This window comes from Tursiops truncatus, chromosome 13 (genome assembly GCF_011762595.2).
Source record: "Tursiops truncatus isolate mTurTru1 chromosome 13, mTurTru1.mat.Y, whole genome shotgun sequence".
NCBI classification, from domain to species: domain Eukaryota; kingdom Metazoa; phylum Chordata; class Mammalia; order Artiodactyla; family Delphinidae; genus Tursiops; species Tursiops truncatus.
The window spans coordinates 6,815,839-6,833,751 of record NC_047046.1 but is presented as its reverse complement, the minus strand read 5'-3'; the positions used below and the strand labels follow the sequence as shown (position 1 = coordinate 6,833,751).

At 55.1% G+C, this 17,913-nt stretch overlaps 3 protein-coding genes across 23 annotated transcripts in view; 2 read left to right on the top strand and 1 right to left on the bottom strand.

Annotated features, from left to right (window-relative positions):
- Positions 1–11,932, bottom strand: part of ABCB9 (ATP binding cassette subfamily B member 9) — a 38,142-nt gene extending 26,210 nt beyond the window's left edge. For 2 of the 15 annotated variants that reach the window (XM_073789985.1, XM_073789984.1), the window contains exons 1-3: positions 8,876–9,016; positions 6,468–8,776; positions 3,871–3,952 (exon numbers count right to left, since the gene is read on the bottom strand). The gene's annotated coding sequence lies outside the window, so the exon portion shown is untranslated. The other 13 variants (XM_033836790.2, XM_073789977.1, XM_033836783.2 and 10 more) reach the window with 13 other exon arrangements.
- OGFOD2 (2-oxoglutarate and iron dependent oxygenase domain containing 2) lies at positions 9,483–12,780 on the top strand. Its single transcript, XM_033836793.2, has 7 exons — positions 9,483–9,617; positions 10,050–10,106; positions 10,842–10,955; positions 11,046–11,145; positions 11,810–11,937; positions 12,189–12,443; positions 12,517–12,780. Exons 1-7 carry the CDS (start codon positions 9,486–9,488, stop codon positions 12,778–12,780), a joined length of 1,050 nt encoding a protein of 349 aa, XP_033692684.1. The 5' UTR covers positions 9,483–9,485.
- A 2,154-nt stretch (positions 12,781–14,934) lies between these two features.
- ARL6IP4 (ARF like GTPase 6 interacting protein 4) lies at positions 14,935–17,358 on the top strand. Of its 7 annotated transcripts, none has more exons than XM_019950474.3 (5): positions 14,935–15,066; positions 15,393–15,566; positions 15,995–16,282; positions 16,384–16,501; positions 17,068–17,358. In XM_019950474.3, exons 2-5 carry the CDS (start codon positions 15,404–15,406, stop codon positions 17,306–17,308), a joined length of 810 nt encoding a protein of 269 aa, XP_019806033.1. In that variant the 5' UTR covers positions 14,935–15,066; positions 15,393–15,403; the 3' UTR covers positions 17,309–17,358. The 7 variants fall into 7 exon arrangements, with proteins under 7 accessions (XP_019806033.1, XP_019806032.1, XP_019806031.1 ...); XM_019950473.3 differs by having other exon boundaries at positions 14,963–15,144; XM_019950472.3 differs by having other exon boundaries at positions 14,964–15,228.
- The last annotated feature ends 555 nt before the right edge of the window (positions 17,359–17,913 follow it).

Sequence of the window (17,913 nt, the reverse complement as noted above, 5' to 3'; positions counted from 1 at the left end):
TGCCTGTCACCTCCCATCCCAGTTAATCCTCACCACTACTCTGGGACGTTCTCTCAGTTATCATTCCCATTTTACAGATAGGGAAACAGAGGCTTGGGGAAGTCAAATGACCTGAAGAGAATAGGCAAAGGCAGAGCTGAAACCCCACACTTCATTCTCTGGGCCCAGGCTATTCAGGGCTCCCAAGAAAGGGTCCTGAAGGGCCTGGGGGGCCCACGCAGCTCAGCTCTCCCCCAACTTTGGGGGTGAACTTTTCACCCCAAAGCAGTCATCACCCAGCTGACTGGGGCTGGTTCTGTGGGACAGTGTCATTGTGGGGTCTCTGGATGCAGGGCCAGGACTCAGCTGAGTCCACGTTATTCCATCCTGACTCCCACCCTTGCTGAGCCTGCACATCCCACACTGGCATCTGGGGAAGTTGTTTCAGATAACTCACCGCTCTAGGTGAGGCAAACTGGGGAGTCACTGTGGCCTTCCTGCCGTCCTCCTCTTGTCACCTGTCACCTGCCCACCTGAAGCAGGGGAATTGAGGGCAGCCTAACTCCAGGGTGGGGGGAGTCCTGTCAGACCAGCTTAAAGCTGTCTGAATTAACGTCATGTCTGGGGAGGGGGCACCCTGTTTTAACAAAGAACTAGAAATAAGGGAGAGGCCCTTGGGAAGCCTCAGGCCTAACTGCCGGGGTGGATGCAGAGAAGGGTCAGCCCATTGGCCAGCTGGGGGGACTGAGGGGAAGGGGTTTGCCAAGGTCGGCAGGTCCAGGCCTGCTCCCAGGTTTCTGACATAGCCAGCCTCTCAGGATCTGTGGGCAGGCAACGCTGTAGGGTGTGGGGAGCCCTCAGAAGAGGCGCCAGTCCGATCCTGGGGGGAGAACAGCCATCCCAGGATCCACGTCAAAAGGCACCCTCACCATTTTCCAAGAGGTGGCGGCACCTGAATGGTTAAAAAAAAAAAAAGCAACATTCTCCCTGCGGCGTGGAAAGGATGCTGCAGGGATGGGGGGCTGGGACCTGCGGCTGCGGGTGCTAGGGTACCAGGAGGGGAGGCCAGGAAGTCTCCCACCTTCAACTGAGATGCCTACTCCATCCCCGAGGCAGGGAGAGCCAAATGTCCCTCCAGCCTGTGCCCGGTCTGGCACTTCGACTTGAGAAAGACCCGGGTCGGGGGTCCCGGGCCGCGCACTCTTACCTGTCAGCTTACCTGGCACCAGGTGAGCCGTGGGGAGGGGGCGCAGCGGGCTGGGGTCCTCAGGGGCGCGGGCTCCGCGCTGTTCATTGGAGACAGCGCCCGGCGCCCCGCTCGCTCCACCCCTCCCGCCTCTCCCTCCTCCCGCTGCTCCTCCGGGCCTCCCGCCCCCGGCTGCTGCGCAGCAGCAAGGTCGGAGCAGAGGGGGGCGGGCACACAGGCCAGCTGACGGGCAGGGCGGGGCCTCCTGGTGGACGGGGCCTTCGTGGGGGCGTGACCACAGCTAGCCACCGCCCACCTGCGACGAGCCCCGCCCTCATCCGCAGGACCAGGCCCTTCCGCTCGGTGCTCCACCCCTGGAGACCTCAGGCCCATTCTGAGCAGAAGAAAGTGACCACAGCTGCTGGCGCGCCTGCTCTTTAACCGTCCTTTTCCTCCGGAGGGCCTACCAGCCAGCCTCGGAGGATTGAGGTTAGGATCCTCATTCCTTCCTTCATTCAACCAATATTTGTTGAAAGGCACCTGCTATGTGCCGTGCACCATTCTAAGCGTTTGCGATGCTACAGGGAACAAAACGAGATCCTTGCCCTTCTGGAGCTGACATTCTAGTGAGGGAGTCAGGCGATACACGTAATGAATAAGTAAATTATACCTGTTGGAAGGGAATACATTTCACGGAGACAAACAGAGCCAGGGCGGTGGGGATTGGGAGAGGGAGATAGCCGTATGCACTCAGCGATCGCTGGGGGCTGGGTGCTGGGTGCTGGGGGCTGGGTGTGAAAAAAGACGGAAAACTCCCATCCTTCGCGGGGTGGGGGAGATAGAAAACCAACAAGTAAATAACATAATTTCATGTGGTGCCAAGTATGATTTATTTCCTGTAAAGGAAGTAAAACTGGGTGAGGCAATGGAGAGCGCCATGGGGTCTCTTTAGCTGGGAAGGGCTCCCTGAGAGGCGAGAGGTGAGAAGGAGGGAGCCATGGAGAGGTTTGGGGGGAGAGCATTCTCCGTGAAAGGAACTGCCAGTGGGAAGGCTCTGAGGTGGGAACTCACCTGGCATTTGAGGAGCAGAAAAGGGATCAGTGTGGACTGAACCAAAAGCTGAGGAGAGTAGGTGAAGCCCAGCGGGGCGGCAGGTGAGGCAAGAGATACCCTCATCTCTCCAGCCTCCGGTCAGAGGCTAAAAATGCTCTCTGAATGTAAAACAGTCTCTGCTTCTCACATGGGACAGCCTCCTTCAAGGGGAATTTGGCAAAGTGCAGGATTGTAAATGTACTTTTTTTTTCCTGACCCAGTAGGAATTTCTTCTATAGATAGACTTGTGGAGGGAGTGAAGATACTAGTTTGCAGATAGTCACTGGAGTAGCAAAAGTCTGGAAATAACCTAAATATCCTTCCATAGGGAACTGGCCAAATAATTACAGAGCATCGCTCAAAAAATACCCAGTAGCATGGGGGGAAAAAAATCTATGTATCTATCCATACACAAATGTTACCTAAAGGTATGAAATGACCTCCAAAATCTATTGAGTAAAAACAAGGGGGAGAATCAAGCTGAAGTGTGATACTGTTTGTGCAAAAACAAATATTAATTGTACGTGAAGAAAAGCTCTTGGATGGATTATCCAAAAGCTAGAATGACTCAGGTCTGGGGCCAAATCCAGGCTCTGTCTTTTTTTTTTTTTTTTTTTTTGCGGTACGCGGGCCTCTCACTGTTGTGGCCTCTCCCGTTGCGGAGCACAGGCTCCAGACGTGCAGGCTCAGTGGCCGTGGCTCATGGGCCTAGCCGCTCCGCGGCATGTGGGATCTTCCCGGACTGGGGCACGAACCCGTATCCCCTGCATCGGCAGGCGGACTCTTAACCACTGCGCCACCAGGGAAGCCCCAGGCTCTGTCATTTTTGCTGTGTGAAAATAGCCAACACAATATTGAAGGAGCAAAACAAATTTGGTGTACTGACACTACCCGACTTCAAGACATACTATATAAAGCTGCAGTAATCAGGACAGTGTGGTGTTGACAAAAGAACAAATAGATCAATGGGACAGAATAGAGAGCCCAGAAATAGAACCATATAAATATAGTCAACTGATCTCCGACAAAGGAGTAAAGGCAATACAGTGGAGAAAAGGCAAATGGTGCTTTGCAACAAATGGTGCTGAAACAACTGGACATACACGTGCAAAAAATACATATATATATTGACACAGACCTTACACCTTTCACAAAAGTTAACTCAAGATGGATCATAGACCTAAAAGTAAAACACAAAACTATAAAACTCCTACAAGATAACCTAGGAGAAAATCTAGATTTTCTTGGGCATGGAGATGAGTTTTTAGATGTAATACTGAAGGCATGATCCATGAAAGAAAGAATTGATAAGCTAGACTTCATTAAAGTTAAAAACTCCCACTCTGTGAAAGATATTGTCAAGGGAATGAGAAGAGAAGCCACAGACTGGGAGAAAATATATCTGATAAACGACTGTTATCCAAAATATACAAAGAACTCTTAAAGCCCAACAATAAGAAAGCAAATAACCTGATTTAAAAAGAGGGAAAAGACCTGAACAGACACCTCACCAAACGAAATATACAGATGCAAAATAAACGTGAAAAGATGCTCAACGTAATTTGTCATTAGAAAATTGCAAGTTAAAACAACAGTGAGGTACTATTACATACCTAATAGAATGGCCAAAATCCAAAACACTGACAACACCAAATGCTGACGAAGATGTGGAGAAGCAGGAACTCTCTTTGATTGCTGGTGGGAATGCAAAACAGCACAGTTACTTTGGAAGACAGTTTGGCGGCTTCTTATGAAACTAAACATACTTCTACCATACGATCCAGCAATCATGCTCCTTCGTATTTACCCAAACGAGTTGAAAACTTATGGCCACACAAAAACCTGCACATAGATGTCTATAGCAGTTTTATTCATAATTGCCAAAACTTGGAAGCAACCAAGATGTCCTTCAGTAGGTGAATGGATAAAATGGTAATTCAGACAATGGAATATTACTCAGTGCTAAGACTAAATGAATTACCAAGCCATAAAAAAGACATGGAAGAAACATAAATGCATATTACTAAGGGAGAGAAGCCAATCGGAAAAGGCTACACACTGTATGATTCCAACTATATCATATTCTGGAAAAGATAAAACTATGCAGACGGTAAAAGGATCAGTGGTTGCCAGGGGTTAAGGGAGGATGGGGGGATGAACAGGCAGAGAGTAGAGGATTTTCAGGGCAGTGAAACTATTCTGTATGATACCGTAATGGTAGATATATGGCCCTAAACATTGTCAAAAACCATAGAATATACAACTCCAAGAGTGAACCCTAATGTGAACTATGCACTTTGGGTGATAATGATGCATCAATATGACACTCGATTGTAACAAATGTACCATCTGGTGTGGGATGTTTGTAGTGGGGGAGGCTCTGTGTGGGAGGGGGGCAGGGAGCACGTGATACATCTCTGTACTTTGCACTCCATTTTGCTATGAACCTAAAACTGTTCTAAAGAATAAAGTCTATTAAAAAATTGGTTAAATGGCCAATTTTATGTTATCTATGTTTTAACCACAATAAAAATTGTTCATAGCAGCTTCATTCATGACATCACCAAACAGGAAGCAATGCAAATGTCCATCAACTGTAGAATGACTCAGTGAATGGTGGAGTGGTCACCAGGTGGAATACTATGCAGCCATGAAAAGGGATGAGCCACTGCTATACATAAAGACACAGACGAATCTTAAAAACATAACGCTGGGCTTCCCTGATGGCGCAGTGGTTAAGAATCCGCCTGCCAGTGCAGGGGACATGGGTTCGAGCCCTGGTCCGGGAAGATCCCACATGCCGCAGAGCCCGCGTGCCACAACTATTGAAGCCTGCGCGCATAGAGCCCGTGCTCCACAACAAGAGAAGCCACCGCAATGAGAAGCCTGCGCACCTCAATGAAGAGTAGCCCCCACTCGCCGCAAATAGAGAAAGCCCACGTGCAGCAACGAAGACCCAACACAGCCAATAAATAAATTAATTTAAAAAAAGAGAACATAATGCTGGGGGTTGGGGAGGATAAATTAGGAGTTTGGGATTAGTAGATACAAACTACTATATATAAAAGAGATAAACAAGGGAACTAGATTCAATATCCTGTAATAAACCATAAAGGAAAAATGTATGAAAAAGCATACATACAAATGAAAAAGAATGTATATTATATATGTAAGTATAACTGAACACCAAAAGCTGACACATTGTAAATCAACTATACTTCAATTAAAAAAAAAAAAGAACATAATGCTGAGTGAAAGAAGTGGTATACAAAATAATACATGATTTTATTTTTTTATTATTATTTTTTTCATATGATTTTATTTGTATCAAATTCAAGAACAGGCAAGACTGATCTTTGCTCTTAGAAGTCAGAATAGTGTCTACCCTCGGGAGGTGGCTAGTGACTGATGGGGAGGGACATGGATGGGGGCTTCTGCAGGGCTGGGATGTTCTGTTTTGGGATCTGGGTGCTGTCTAGTTTGTGAAAATTCACCAAACTGTACACTTATGATTTGTGCCCATTTGTGCATGTGTGCTGTCAATTCAAAAGAATATGTATAGACACATGTATACCTATATATACACGTACATACCATACATAGATACATATACATACATGTACACACACACACACATCACTCTGGAGTCCAAAGGATGGGTGTTCTAATTCTGGTCCTGCACTCACAAGGTTTATGACCCTAGACAGGCCCCTGTACTTCACTGAGCCTCGGTTTCCTCATCTGTAAAATGGGGATAATAATACCTCACAAGGTCAACAAAAGGACGTCAGTGCTGGCAACGAGCATACTGATTCGGTGCTTACTACTACTATTCTGGCTGCTGTTCCCTTTGGTGACCAAGCCCAGGCTGGGGCAGGGTGGGGCTGGGACTCTGTTTCCAAGGAAGAGATGGGGCATGGGGAGGGCCAGTCTAAACTGAGGAGCAGGAAATGGTTATCTTGCAAAAACTGCTGTGAAAGGAGAACACTAGCCAGGGAGCCGGGGTTGCACGTGTGTGTGTTGCGGGGGAAGCTGCTGGGGCCCAGCCTGCGTGGTGGCTGCCTGGGGAGCTGGTCTCCCCTGGGCCTCCTGGGGAAGGAAGGCCCTTCGGAGTGGGATGAACGCAGAGCTGGGGAAATGGATCCTTTCCTGGAGAGCAGGGCCCTTCACTATCACTGGGCAATCAAGATGGCTGTAAAACTTTAATCACCTTCTCAGGCCACACAGCTCTGGGCTGGGGAGCTGGGTCCTTGAGGGGGGAAGCAGGTCCTCAACCGTCGTTCTCCTCCCTGGGGAAGCCTGGTAGCTTCAGGAGGCTTGGGCTAGGCCCCTGGATCTCCGCGGCCCAGTGACCTGGGTTTCACACCTGAGGAGGGGAGGGGGCACTGAGAGACCTGGCTGCGCCTTTAGGAACAACCCAGCAGAGTCAGACTTGGGTTCCACTCCAGACTCCACCGTGTATGAGCTGTGTGACCTTGGTGGGTCATTCATGCCATCTGAACCTTGTTTTCCACATCTGTAAAATGGGGATAGTTCCTACCGCATAGGGTTTGTTGTGAGGACTAAACAGCTTCCCTTTGCAAACAGAGTAAAATCCAAAATGTTCCCAGTGGCCTACTAAGCCCAATGATTTGGTCTCAATACCACCTGGCCTCCTTCCCTATGACTTGCCCTCTTGTATGCTTTTTGCTGTTCTCCAAGCATGCCAAGCTCAGCCCACTGCAGGGCCTTTGCCCCTTCAGTCTCCCTGTCTAGAACCCTTTCCTGCAGATCTTGCTGCAACAGTTAGAGCTCAGCTGAAATGTCACTCTTCAGGAGGCCTTCCCTGGCCACCGTGTCCGAAGCAGCCGCCTCCGGGCACTCACCATCTCACCAGCCTAGTGCCTTCCCAGCCCTTACAACTGAACAAGGATAACCTGATCTCATACTGGTCTCCTTGCTTGTTCCTGTCTCCCCCACTCGACTGAAAGCTTCAGAAGGCAGGGATCTTGTCTGTCACTCAAAACACACTTCCACACACTCACTCGCACTCCTTCCACACTCCCAGACAGGAGGGTCTCGCTGCCCCTGCCCAGCCAGTGTGAAAACCAATCAGGCTGTTGTGCAGGCTCTGTCCAGAGAGCAGGGGCCCTCTTCCGGCCCCTCAAGGTGCTGGAGGGGAGACTTTGCTGGCTCGAGCCTTGGTGCCCCGAATGTGCTGATTGAGACAGCTGGGAGGACGGCCTGGCACTGCATCACAGGGCCTGGGGGTTTCCCATCTTCCTTCTGGGGTCCTGGGGCTTCAGCAGGAGCAAGGGGTGGGCCGTGGAGCCCTGAAGAAGACAGGAACAGGGGCTGTTGCCTGTGTGTGTGTGTGTGTGTGTATGTGTGACTGTGTGTGGGATGTGAGTGTGGGTGAGTACTTTTGTGAGGGTGTGCATGTGTGTGAGATATTGGGTGTATGAATAGGAGTGTGCGACTGTGACTGTATGTGGAATGTTGTGTGTGTTCAAGCGAGGGTGTGTGTTGATGGTATGTGTGAGGGTGTGAGCGCATGTGTGATTGTGTGTGAATGTGTGTTAGCATGTGTGAGCATGTAAGGCTGTGTTTGAGTGTGTGTGTGACTGTGGATGTGAGTGTGTGAGCGTGAACCTGTGTCTACACATGGGGAAAGGAAAGCAGAGTTATCAAGAAAATGCCAACAAGGGAATTCCCTGGCGGTCCAGTGGTTAGGTCTCGGTGCTTCCACTGCAGGGGGCATGGGCTTGATCCCTGGTTGGGGAACTAAGATCCCGCAAGCCACACGGTGCGACCAAAATATATATATATATATATATATATATATATATATATATATATATGAAGAAGAGAAAAAGAGACAGAGAGAGAAAGGGAGGGAGGGAGGAAGGAAGGGAAGGAAATGCCAACAAGCCCAAAGAGAAAAGTCAACATCCCTCAAAATCCCACCACTCAGAGTATTCCTATTGTGGTGAACAGGGAACTCAGAGAGCAGACTGTTGGGTTCAAACCCCATACGTGTCCCTTACTGGAGAGTGACAGGGGGCAAGTCACTGCACCTCTCTGGGCCTCAGGTTCCCCCGCCTGTAACACGGTGATATAACAGTACCTAGCTCAAAGGTTTGCTGTAAGGATGAAAGGAGATAAGGTGGGTGGTAGATGTGTTAGCTCAGGTCCAGTAGAGAGGAGCCTCGGTCAACAGCTGTCATCTGCAGTCACCTGTTGATCTAGGGTAAGGGCCAGAGTCTTAAAGCCCCAGAGTCTTCCTCCCCACCCCCCATCCCTGCATCACGCTGAGCCATGGAGGTAACTAAGGCAGGGGACAGGGGTCATTTCCAGGGGTCAAGATTTCCTCCCCAGCTGCACGCCTTAGTTCTGCCAGCTCAATAGGATTGACACCCAAGCTTCTTCTCGGGGCTTTGCAGACCGGGGTCTTGGGGATGCATGGCGGACCATGACGGGGTTCCCAAGGTATGGCTTGCGTGTGCTGTGATGGGTCTCCCCGAGGATGGAGGGCACGCTCTGTAAGACAGAAACATACTCAGCTTACACTGCGGCTGTACAGAACTTGAACCTGGTTGCGCTGGGTGCGGCCACCGACCGACCACGCCCTATTCACACCTGAAGGCGTCGGAAGCACCACCGGAAGTCTCACCGGACTGAGCGTTTTCGTGGGGACACTCACTGGGGCGATCCGCGGCGAACCCCGAGACTGTGGCGTTGGCAACGGGAGCGCCGGGCAAGGACCCCGGATAAATGCTAAACCCAAGCTCAGACGCACAAAACTGGAGAGCAGTTGGAGGGAATGAGGTCAGACCCTAGAGCTCTGTCCTCGTGGCGTTCGCTGGTTCTTCAAAACCTCCGAGCAGAAAAGGGAGCCAGCATTTAAGCAGAAGGTCTTGAGATTCCGAGTCCCTACTTCTCCACGTCCTGTGAAGGTGTGACTCAGTTCACCTATCTGTAAAGTCGACGATTAATTCCCGCCTCGTGGATGCAGAAACTCTGAAGCGGAACGAGAAGGTCGCGTGCTCCCAGCAGAGGCTGCCAGCCCCAACCCGGCCGGGAGCATCTTCCAGCACCGCAGGCCGTTTTCTGGGGCGGAGTCTTCGTTCTTTTCCGCACTTGGGAATTTAGAACGGACCCTTGGCCCCTGGTTCCAGACTGCCTCGGCTGGGGGCGTATCCGGAAGTGCCCCAACGGAAGCCGGCGGGTCCGCGCGCGGCACCTCACCATGGGGACCGCGGCGGCTCCGCGGCGCTTCTGCCGCTGCGCCTGCTTCTGCTCCGAGAACTTGTACGTGGCGCGCTACGGCCTGCACGTGCGCTTCCGGAGCGAGCAGCAGCTGCGCCAGGACTACGGCCCCGTGAGTGGCCTCTATTGGCTCTGCGGGGAAATGGGCGGGGAGGGGTGGCGGAGGGGTCGTTTGCTTTGCCTTCAGTGCGCTCAGATCTGACAACAAGAATGACGTAACCTTTAGGTACCTCATTGTTTTCAACCTTAAATGGGGATAGTGGTATCTTTAGTGAGATTGTCGTGAGGAATGAATGAATGAACGTACATGCAAAATGCTCAGGGCAGGGCCTGGCTCAGAGTACTCTGTCAGTGTTATTACCAACAGCAGCTGGGAACCCTGCTCTGTGCTCAACGTGCTTATCGCTTATCGCATTCGTGCTTACAATGATCCTGTGAGGTCGGATCATCTCCATTTCAAGGAGAAACTGAGGCTCAGAGACGTTTAAGTCACTTAAACGTCCCAAGGTCACACCGTCGCGCTCACTGGCCTTTCTGCTCCCAGATCCTGCGCAGCCGAGGCTGTGTCAGCCCCAAGGACTTCCAGCAGCTGTTGGGAGAGGTAACAACTCCCCGCCCGCCCTCGATTGCTCCCTCCGCACCCAGCCTGGCCTTTCCTCTTTAGATGTGCATCAGCAGTTTGAGGAGTCTCCCAGCCTCGGGCCTGCCAGTGTCAGATCCTTAGACCTCCCCTTTCCCCCCTCCTGTCCTCACTCACCACAGCATCTGGGTCCTGGCAGCAGAAAAAGAGAAAGCAGGAGCAACGCCAAGTTGTCTGCCTCCTGCCCTCTTGAGATACTCGGGGAGGAGTCACTTGCCCAAGGTTTCACAGCAGGTGGAGTGGAGGTCCCGCCCAGGGCCGCCTGGCTCCTGGCTCTTCAACCCTCCCCCACGCCACTTCTGCGGCTGCTGCTTGTCTCCCACCCGGGGGTCAAGTGTCGGGAAGCTTCCCAGGACAGCCCGCTGCAGCCTCTGGAACACAAACTTTGACCGGGACTCTGTTTCCCCTCCTTGAGTGGGCCCAGCTGGTTGAGGAGCAGTGAGGGGTCTCATCCCAGCCAGGCTCAGGCTGGTGCAGCCCTGAGTGGGATGGGCCCCCTTCTGGAAGGATGCCCCTTCAGCTAACAGCTTAGCACCTGCCATTTACCCTGGTAGAGTCAGGAGCACAGGGAGACCTTGCTCCCAGCCCTGGCCATGCCCTGGGCTTCCTGAGCCTCAGTTTCCTCATCTGCACAGTGGCCTCGGGGGGGGGGAATGGGAGGCCCCAACCTCATACCCAGGCCCTGTGTAACCCCAGCTGGAGAAGGAGGTGGAGCGGCGGCAGCGGCTGGGGCAGGAGTCGGCCGCCAGGAAAGCCCTCATTGCGAGCTCCTACCACCCAGCACGGCCCGATGTCTACAGCTCACTGCAGGTACCTGGCACGGGGCAGGTTACTGGAAGGAGGCGGAGGCATCCGGGCCTGAGGGCTGTCTGCCCCACGGCTTGTGTGCTCTGCCCCCAGGATGTGGCTCTGGCCCCGGAGTTTCTGGCCGCAGCTGAGTACAGCACATCGCCAGGTGCAGACCTCCAGGGCCTTCTCCAGCGGCTGGAGACAGTTTCTGGTGAGGTCTTGGCCCATCACCTTGCAGCACTGGGGGTGGGAGACTGAGGTCCCTCCACCCACTATATCTGCCTCCAAAAATCAAACCAGCAGGACTGAGAAGGGCTGGCGGGACAGACCCATCAGGAACAGGGCATCTGTATCCATTCACTCACTTATCCAACAGTTATTCAGTGCCTTGCATCAGACACGCTCAAATAGGGGTGACTGAAGAGGTTAACAAAGGGACAGTTGAGACAAGTGTGGGCTAAGGAATCAGCAAGGGATGGGGAGGGCCCCGCCCCAGGGCTAGCAACGGGGGTGGGGTTGGGGGTAGGGAGCCGTTCCTATCCCAAGACCTGAAGGAGTGGGCAAGAATGAGGTTTCTTGAACCTGCCAGGACCTGGAACTGTGGGAGAGGGCTCGCCAGATGGGGTGCACATCTGAATTTGGAGGCTAGACCTCAGGGCAGGGTGAGGCTTCAGGGATGAGTGGGGGGCCCAAGAATAGGGCTCCCCTGCTGCACATTATGTCATTTAATCATCACAAGAGCCCTGAGAGGTGAGTACTCACGTCATCCCCATTGTACAGATGAGGAAACTGAGGCTGGGGGAAGTGAAAAGTTTATGGGTAGATTGAAACCCACACCGGAGCTCCCGGCCAACCGACTGTCCCTCCCTCCACAGAGGAGAAGCGCATCTACCGGCTGCCGGTGTTCACAGCGTCGTTCTGCCAGGCCCTGCTGGAGGAGCTGGACCACTTCGAGCAGTCAGACATGCCCAAGGGAAGACCCAACACCATGAACAACTATGGGGTGGGTGAGGCTCCACCCGGTGGGCCCGAGGAGGTGGGGACATTGTCTGGTGAGATGTATCCCCAGCGCTGCAGACATTCTCCAAGCCTCGGTTTCCCCATCTGTAAAATGAGATCACAGCAGGATTATTATGAAGTTAAGCACGTTGATGTCTGCAAAGCACTTAACAGTGTCCTTAGTAAGGGAGTCCCCCAGGGACGCAGGGTGAGGCCCTACCAGTTTCCCCGCTGACCCTGGGATCCCCCTCCCAGGTGCTGCTACACGAGCTGGGCCTGGATGAGCCACTGGTGACGCCACTGAGGGAGCGCTTCCTGCAGCCGCTGATGGCCCTGCTGTACCCAGAGTACAGGGGCTGGCTGGACAGCCACCGCGCCTTTGTGGTCAAATACGCGCCAGGCCAGGATCGCGAGCTGGGCTGCCACTACGATAACGCCGAGCTCACCCTCAACGTGGCCCTGGGCAAGGCCTTCACGGGGGGTGCTCTCTACTTTGGGGACCTCTTCCAGGTTAGTGTGTGTGACCCGTGGGGCAGGGCTGGGGCCACTGAGAGTGCCCAGGCCTAAGCCCCGCTGTCCACAGGCGCCTTCGGCCCTGGCCAACCCCCTGGAGGTAGAGCACGTGGTGGGCCAGGGCATCCTGCACCGTGGGGGCCAGCTGCACGGGGCCCGCCCCCTGGGCAGTGGTGAGCGTTGGAACCTGGTCGTCTGGCTCCGCGCCTCTGCTGTGCGCAACCGCCTCTGCCCCATGTGCTGCCGCAAGCCCGACCTGGTGGATGATGAGGGCTTCGGCGACGGCTTCACCCGCGAGGAGCCCGCCACGGTGGACGTGTGTGCTCTGACTTGAGCCTGGCTGGGGCCAGTGTGGCGGGGTGAGGGGCAGAAATAAACACCCTGCAGCCCTCAGCACATCTTGGTTCAAAAGGACACACGAGCTTCTTCTGGGTCATTCTTTGAGCAGACACGTTGGCTTAGGCCGGGTTTGTTAGAACCAGAGCCTGAGACAGGGATTCCTGTGCAGGTGGTTTAAGGAGGGGATACTCTTGGGAGAAGAGGGAGCAGGACAGAGCAGGAAGGAACTGGGCCAAGATGGTTTGAAATGGCATCCAGCCTCAGCCCCATCCCACGGGGCTCTCTCTGGAGCATAAATCATACCACAGTTTGCCTTCCACATCAGATATCAGCTATAGGGTGTTTTGGGGTAGGGAGGGGGTGAGTAACTTCCCAGACATCCATCTATCTCCAGGGCAAGGTGATTCCCAGCGGCCCAGGGAATCTTCAGGAGAAGAGTACAGGTGTGAGGGACTTCCCTGGTGGTCCAGTGGTTAAGAATCTGCCTTCCAATGCAGGGGACGTGGGTTCAATCCCTGGTCAGGGAACTAAGATCCCACATGCCGCGGGGCAACTAAGCCCGTGCACAGCAACTACTGAGCCCGCGCACCTCAACTAGAGAGTCCGTGCGCCACAGCAAAGGGCCCATGTGCCGCAACTAAGACCCGATGCAGCCAAAAATAAATACATAAAATAAAAAATAAATAAATGTTAAAAAAAGAGTACAGGGCTTCCCTGGTGGCGCAGTGGTTGGGAGTCCGCCTGCCGATGCAGGGGACATGGGTTCGTGCCCCGGTCTGGGAAGATCCCACATGCCGCGGAGCGGCTGGGCCTGTGAGCCATGGCTGCGGAGCCTGTGCCTCCGGAGCCTGTGCTCCGCCAACGGGAGAGGCCACAACAGTGAGAGGCCCACCGCAAAAAAAAAAAAAAAAAGAGTACAGGTGTGAGGTGTCAGCAGCGGACACCACCCTGGGAGTGAGCGCCCCGTCACTAAGGGGGATTTAGATGGGCTGCCAACAGCATCTTCTGGACCGTGTGGAGGGGTTACTGCAGAGGGATTAAAAGCAAGGACTTGGAGCCAGACCTCTTGGGTTTGAATTCTGATTCGGCCGCTTCCGGCTGTGACTGGGTAAGCCACATGATTCTCCATGCCTTTGTTTCCTCCTCTGGAAAGTACTCGTGTCCTAGAGGTGTTGTGGAGATCAAGTGACTTACGGTTTATACAGTGATTTTGTGACTTTTTTTTTTTTGCGGTACACGGGCCTCTCACTGCTGTGGCCTCTCCCGTTGCGGAGCACAGGCTCCGGACGTGCAGGCTCAGCGGGCCCAGCCGCTCCGCGGCATGTGGGATCTTCCCGGACCAGGGCACGAACCCGTGTCCCCTGCATCGTCAGGCGGACTCTCAACCACTGCGCCACCAGGGAAGCCCTGTACAGTGATTTTTAACAGACCTGTGAGTTTGCTGCTGTCGTTACTATTGAAGAGTTTGCAACTTGGCGGCCCCAGGATTGGATGAGGCCTGCAGCTATGCTGTGTTTGGGAGGGTTTTCCATGTTGAAAGCTTGAGTTTTGGCTTCCGTGGGAAGGTGGGAAGATCTGGAAACACCGGGCCCCAATCGACACTGCAGTAATCAGCAGAAGCGGACTCAGCTGCCCCCAGTCTAGACGGGCCTGCGGTGCACTTTCTCACAGGGGTCTTTCCGTCATTCATTGTCATGCCCTCTCTGGTCCTTATGGACATTTGAGTTTGCGACCTCTGTATTACTGGGTGGAGACGGTGTAAAGACCAAGGCTCTGGAGCTTACGGCCCGTCGCAGTGGACACGTTCGCAGACAATCCAGAGAGGAAAGCGGCGCGCAGTCGCCTCTTCCCTGGGGCATCACGGAGACTAGGGATGCTGCGGGCGCGGCGAAAGGACAGTGACGGGAGAGGGCATAGCTGCGGCAAAGGACCCGTGGGCTCCGGGACTGGCGCCAGGCTAGAGAGCAGGCCTCTCGTCTGGGAGCTCCGCCTGGAGCCGCAGCTCGCCTCTCCGGGAGGTCAGTGCGTCAGACTCAGTTTCTTGGGCTGTCCCAAAGACGGAACCTGGGGCTTCAGAACTAAAGGCAGCAGCGCCTTGCTTCGCGGTCGGACGGCCTTCCAGAGCACCGTCCCGGGCCGGAAGTCGCCCAGCCGCCGCTTCCTCACGCGAAGACGTGGTGCGGGGTTGGCGGTCCGGCCGGATGGGCAGTTGAGGAGGAAGCGGAGCAGCCGCGGGGACTTTCTTTCAGGCGGCGAGGCCGCGGAGGGCGCGGGGTGGAGGGTACGAGCGCGCGGAAAGGAATGAAGAACGCACCTGGCAGCTGAGGATCGTGGCCGTTTCTAGAGGCGCCTGAGCCGCGTGCGCAGGCGTGGAGCGTCCGGGCGGGGACGGGCCCTTAAAGGGGCCGCAGCGGAGGATCCGGGAGTCCGCGGAGAACCCGGGGTACCCAGGGGTGGGGGTGGCCGAGGATCGTGCGGTTGCACGGATCCCCTCAATATCCCTGCCCCGGGTGGTGACCAGGCCCCGAGTAGAGCCGCCCTCGGAACCTAGTCTGTGGGCCGGCCCTGTGATCAATCCCCAGTTTAAGCGCGTCTCCCCGTCTCCAGCCCGCGGCGCTATGGCTCACGTCGGCTCTCGCAAGCGCTCGAGGAGTCGCAGCCGGTCCCGGGGGCGAGGGTCGGAAAAGAAAAGGAAGAAGAGCAGTAAGGACGCCCCGCGAAGCTGCTCGGCTTCTAGATCCCGAAGCCGCAAGGCCAGCACCACCTCCTCTGGGGCGGAGGGTGAGAACCAGAGGGAATGGGAAAGGGGTGAGGGAACTTCATGGAGGAAGTTGCAGGCAGCTGGGCGGGCTTCTCCGGACTGGCTGTGGGGAAATCGCGGTGAGCGCTATTCAGAGGCACACGAGTGTAGATCCTGGATAGCTGGATTGAAAGACGCTCAGAATCCAGGGGCTGGGCCAGCCCACTGAGTACGGAGTGAAGGGAGCACTTAATCATATTTTTGGTGCAGCTGGGTTTGAGATACGGAGGCTGGCCGCCCTGCTCCTAGGCAGTGACTGCGCAGCCCAGAAAGAGCCTCTCCACAGGGTGCAGAGCCCTCCTCTAGAAAGCCCTGCCAGGAGGGTCTCAGCCCTCTGTAGTCAGCCTAAGCCTGCTACAGGCCAGAGCAAGGGGACGAAGGTTTACTTCTTCGCCTCCTGGCCTTCCAGCCTCACCTTCTCCCTGCGTCACAGAGAGAAGCAAACACAAGGCCCGGAGGAGACCACGATCCAGCCCCTCCTCCTCTCCTTCCAGTTCTTCCAGCTGCTCTTCCTCCAGCGATGGCCGGAAGAAGCGGGGGAAGCACAAGGACAAGAAGAGGAAGAAAAAGAAGAAAAGGAAGAAGAAGCTGAAGAAGAGGGACAAGGATAAGGCCAAGGTGCAGCAGACCGAGGCTCTGCCCGGACCCTCGCTGGACCAGTGGCACAGAGCAGCCGAGGAGGACGAGGACGGCCCAGGTACAGTGCTGCCTGGTGTGCAAGGCAGGGAGGGTCCCCTCCCTGAGGCCCCCATTCCTGAGCCCCGCCCCCCGCCACCTCCCTGCCATCTTACCTTCCAGTCCTGACGGACGAGCAGAAGTCCCGCATCCAGGCCATGAAGCCCATGACCAAGGAGGAGTGGGATGCCCGGCAGAGCATCATCCGCAAGGTGGTGGACCCGGAGACAGGACGCACCAGGTGGGAAGCCGGGCCCCACGGCGGCACCTGGGCGCCCTGGTCCCAGACCGGCACTCAGGAGGAGAGGTGGTGGCAGCTTCTGCTGCTCTAAAAGGACCGAGGATGAGGGAGAAAAAGGAGTCACTCGTTGATGGGACTTCTCAGGCCATTACTGCCCATTCCTCAGAGCAGGCGACTGCAGGGGCTGGAAGGGCCTTGGGCGGGGGTCTTCAAAGAGCCGCTGTTGGCTGGTCCGATGGCAGAGCCCACCGGGCCGCCCTCATCCTTGTCCCAAGGGTGGGAGGGAGGGGTGGGAGCGGCCAGGCTCCGCCTACTCGAGATGGTGGGGGCCTGAGGCCTGGCACCCCTCTGCTGGATGCTTCTGGTTCTGTTGCTCTGGCCTCTAAGTTAGAGGCTCAGCCTCCCTCCCCTCCTCTAGGCTCATTAAGGGAGACGGTGAGGTCTTAGAGGAAATCGTAACCAAGGAACGACACAGAGAGATCAACAAGGTGGGTGTCGCCCCCTTGCCCAGGCCCACCCCCAGCTCTGCTTCTGATGTGTCCCCTCCTGTGTGCTTTCTTCCCCAGCAAGCCACCCGAGGGGATGGTCTGGCCTTCCAGATGCGAGCAGGGCTGCTGCCCTGAGGGCCCCACTGGCCAAGGCCTGCACACAGTGTTGGTGGCACAGCCTGAAGGCTGGCCTCAGGGTGGGGAGCAGGGAGCCCGATGGACGCTGCTTGTCTCTCTGCTGCAGACCGGCCTCTGGCCCAGCCTCCTGTCACATGCAGGGGGTGGAGGGCAGGGTCACTGGCCTAACTGGCTCCCCTAACTCCTGAAAGAGTGCAGCTTCCCAGATATTAAACGTACCCTGGTCGGAGACTTCTGTGCTGTTGCTTTTTGTGCTGAGGAGGGGAGGGGAGAAGAGTGCAGCCCTACTTCCAGGGCAAAAATAAGGACTCCAGGAGCTTTTGGGGAAAGGACAGGCCACGTCAGCCACCTTTGCCCTCCTCACCCTCAGATGAGGTCCTGTCTGGACCAGACCCAGGGCTCCACCTCCAGCTGCATCCCAGACCCTTGGCTCTTACACTGGATTTCCTCAGGCTTGGAGGGAGGCTGCTGCCCTCGCTGCTTGTGCCACAGACGACGCAGTTGAGAATTCTGGTGGCCCGGGAGGAATCCTGGCCCAGCTTACTGGCTGTGTCCTCTGTGAAGCAGAGGCTGACAGGCTCCCTGGCTGGGTTGCTATGAGGACCAACTGAGTTCATGCCTGGGAAAGGGCTGGAAGGGGCTGCAAGGGGGCCCAGCATAGGTAAGACCCACGTGAGTGTACTCGTATTACTGTGAGCGTAGCTGACACTGTGTACTGGGAAGGACAGCCTCTCCCCTCACAGGACAGGCTGGGCCCCCATCCCGTCCCCCGCACCCCACCCCCCA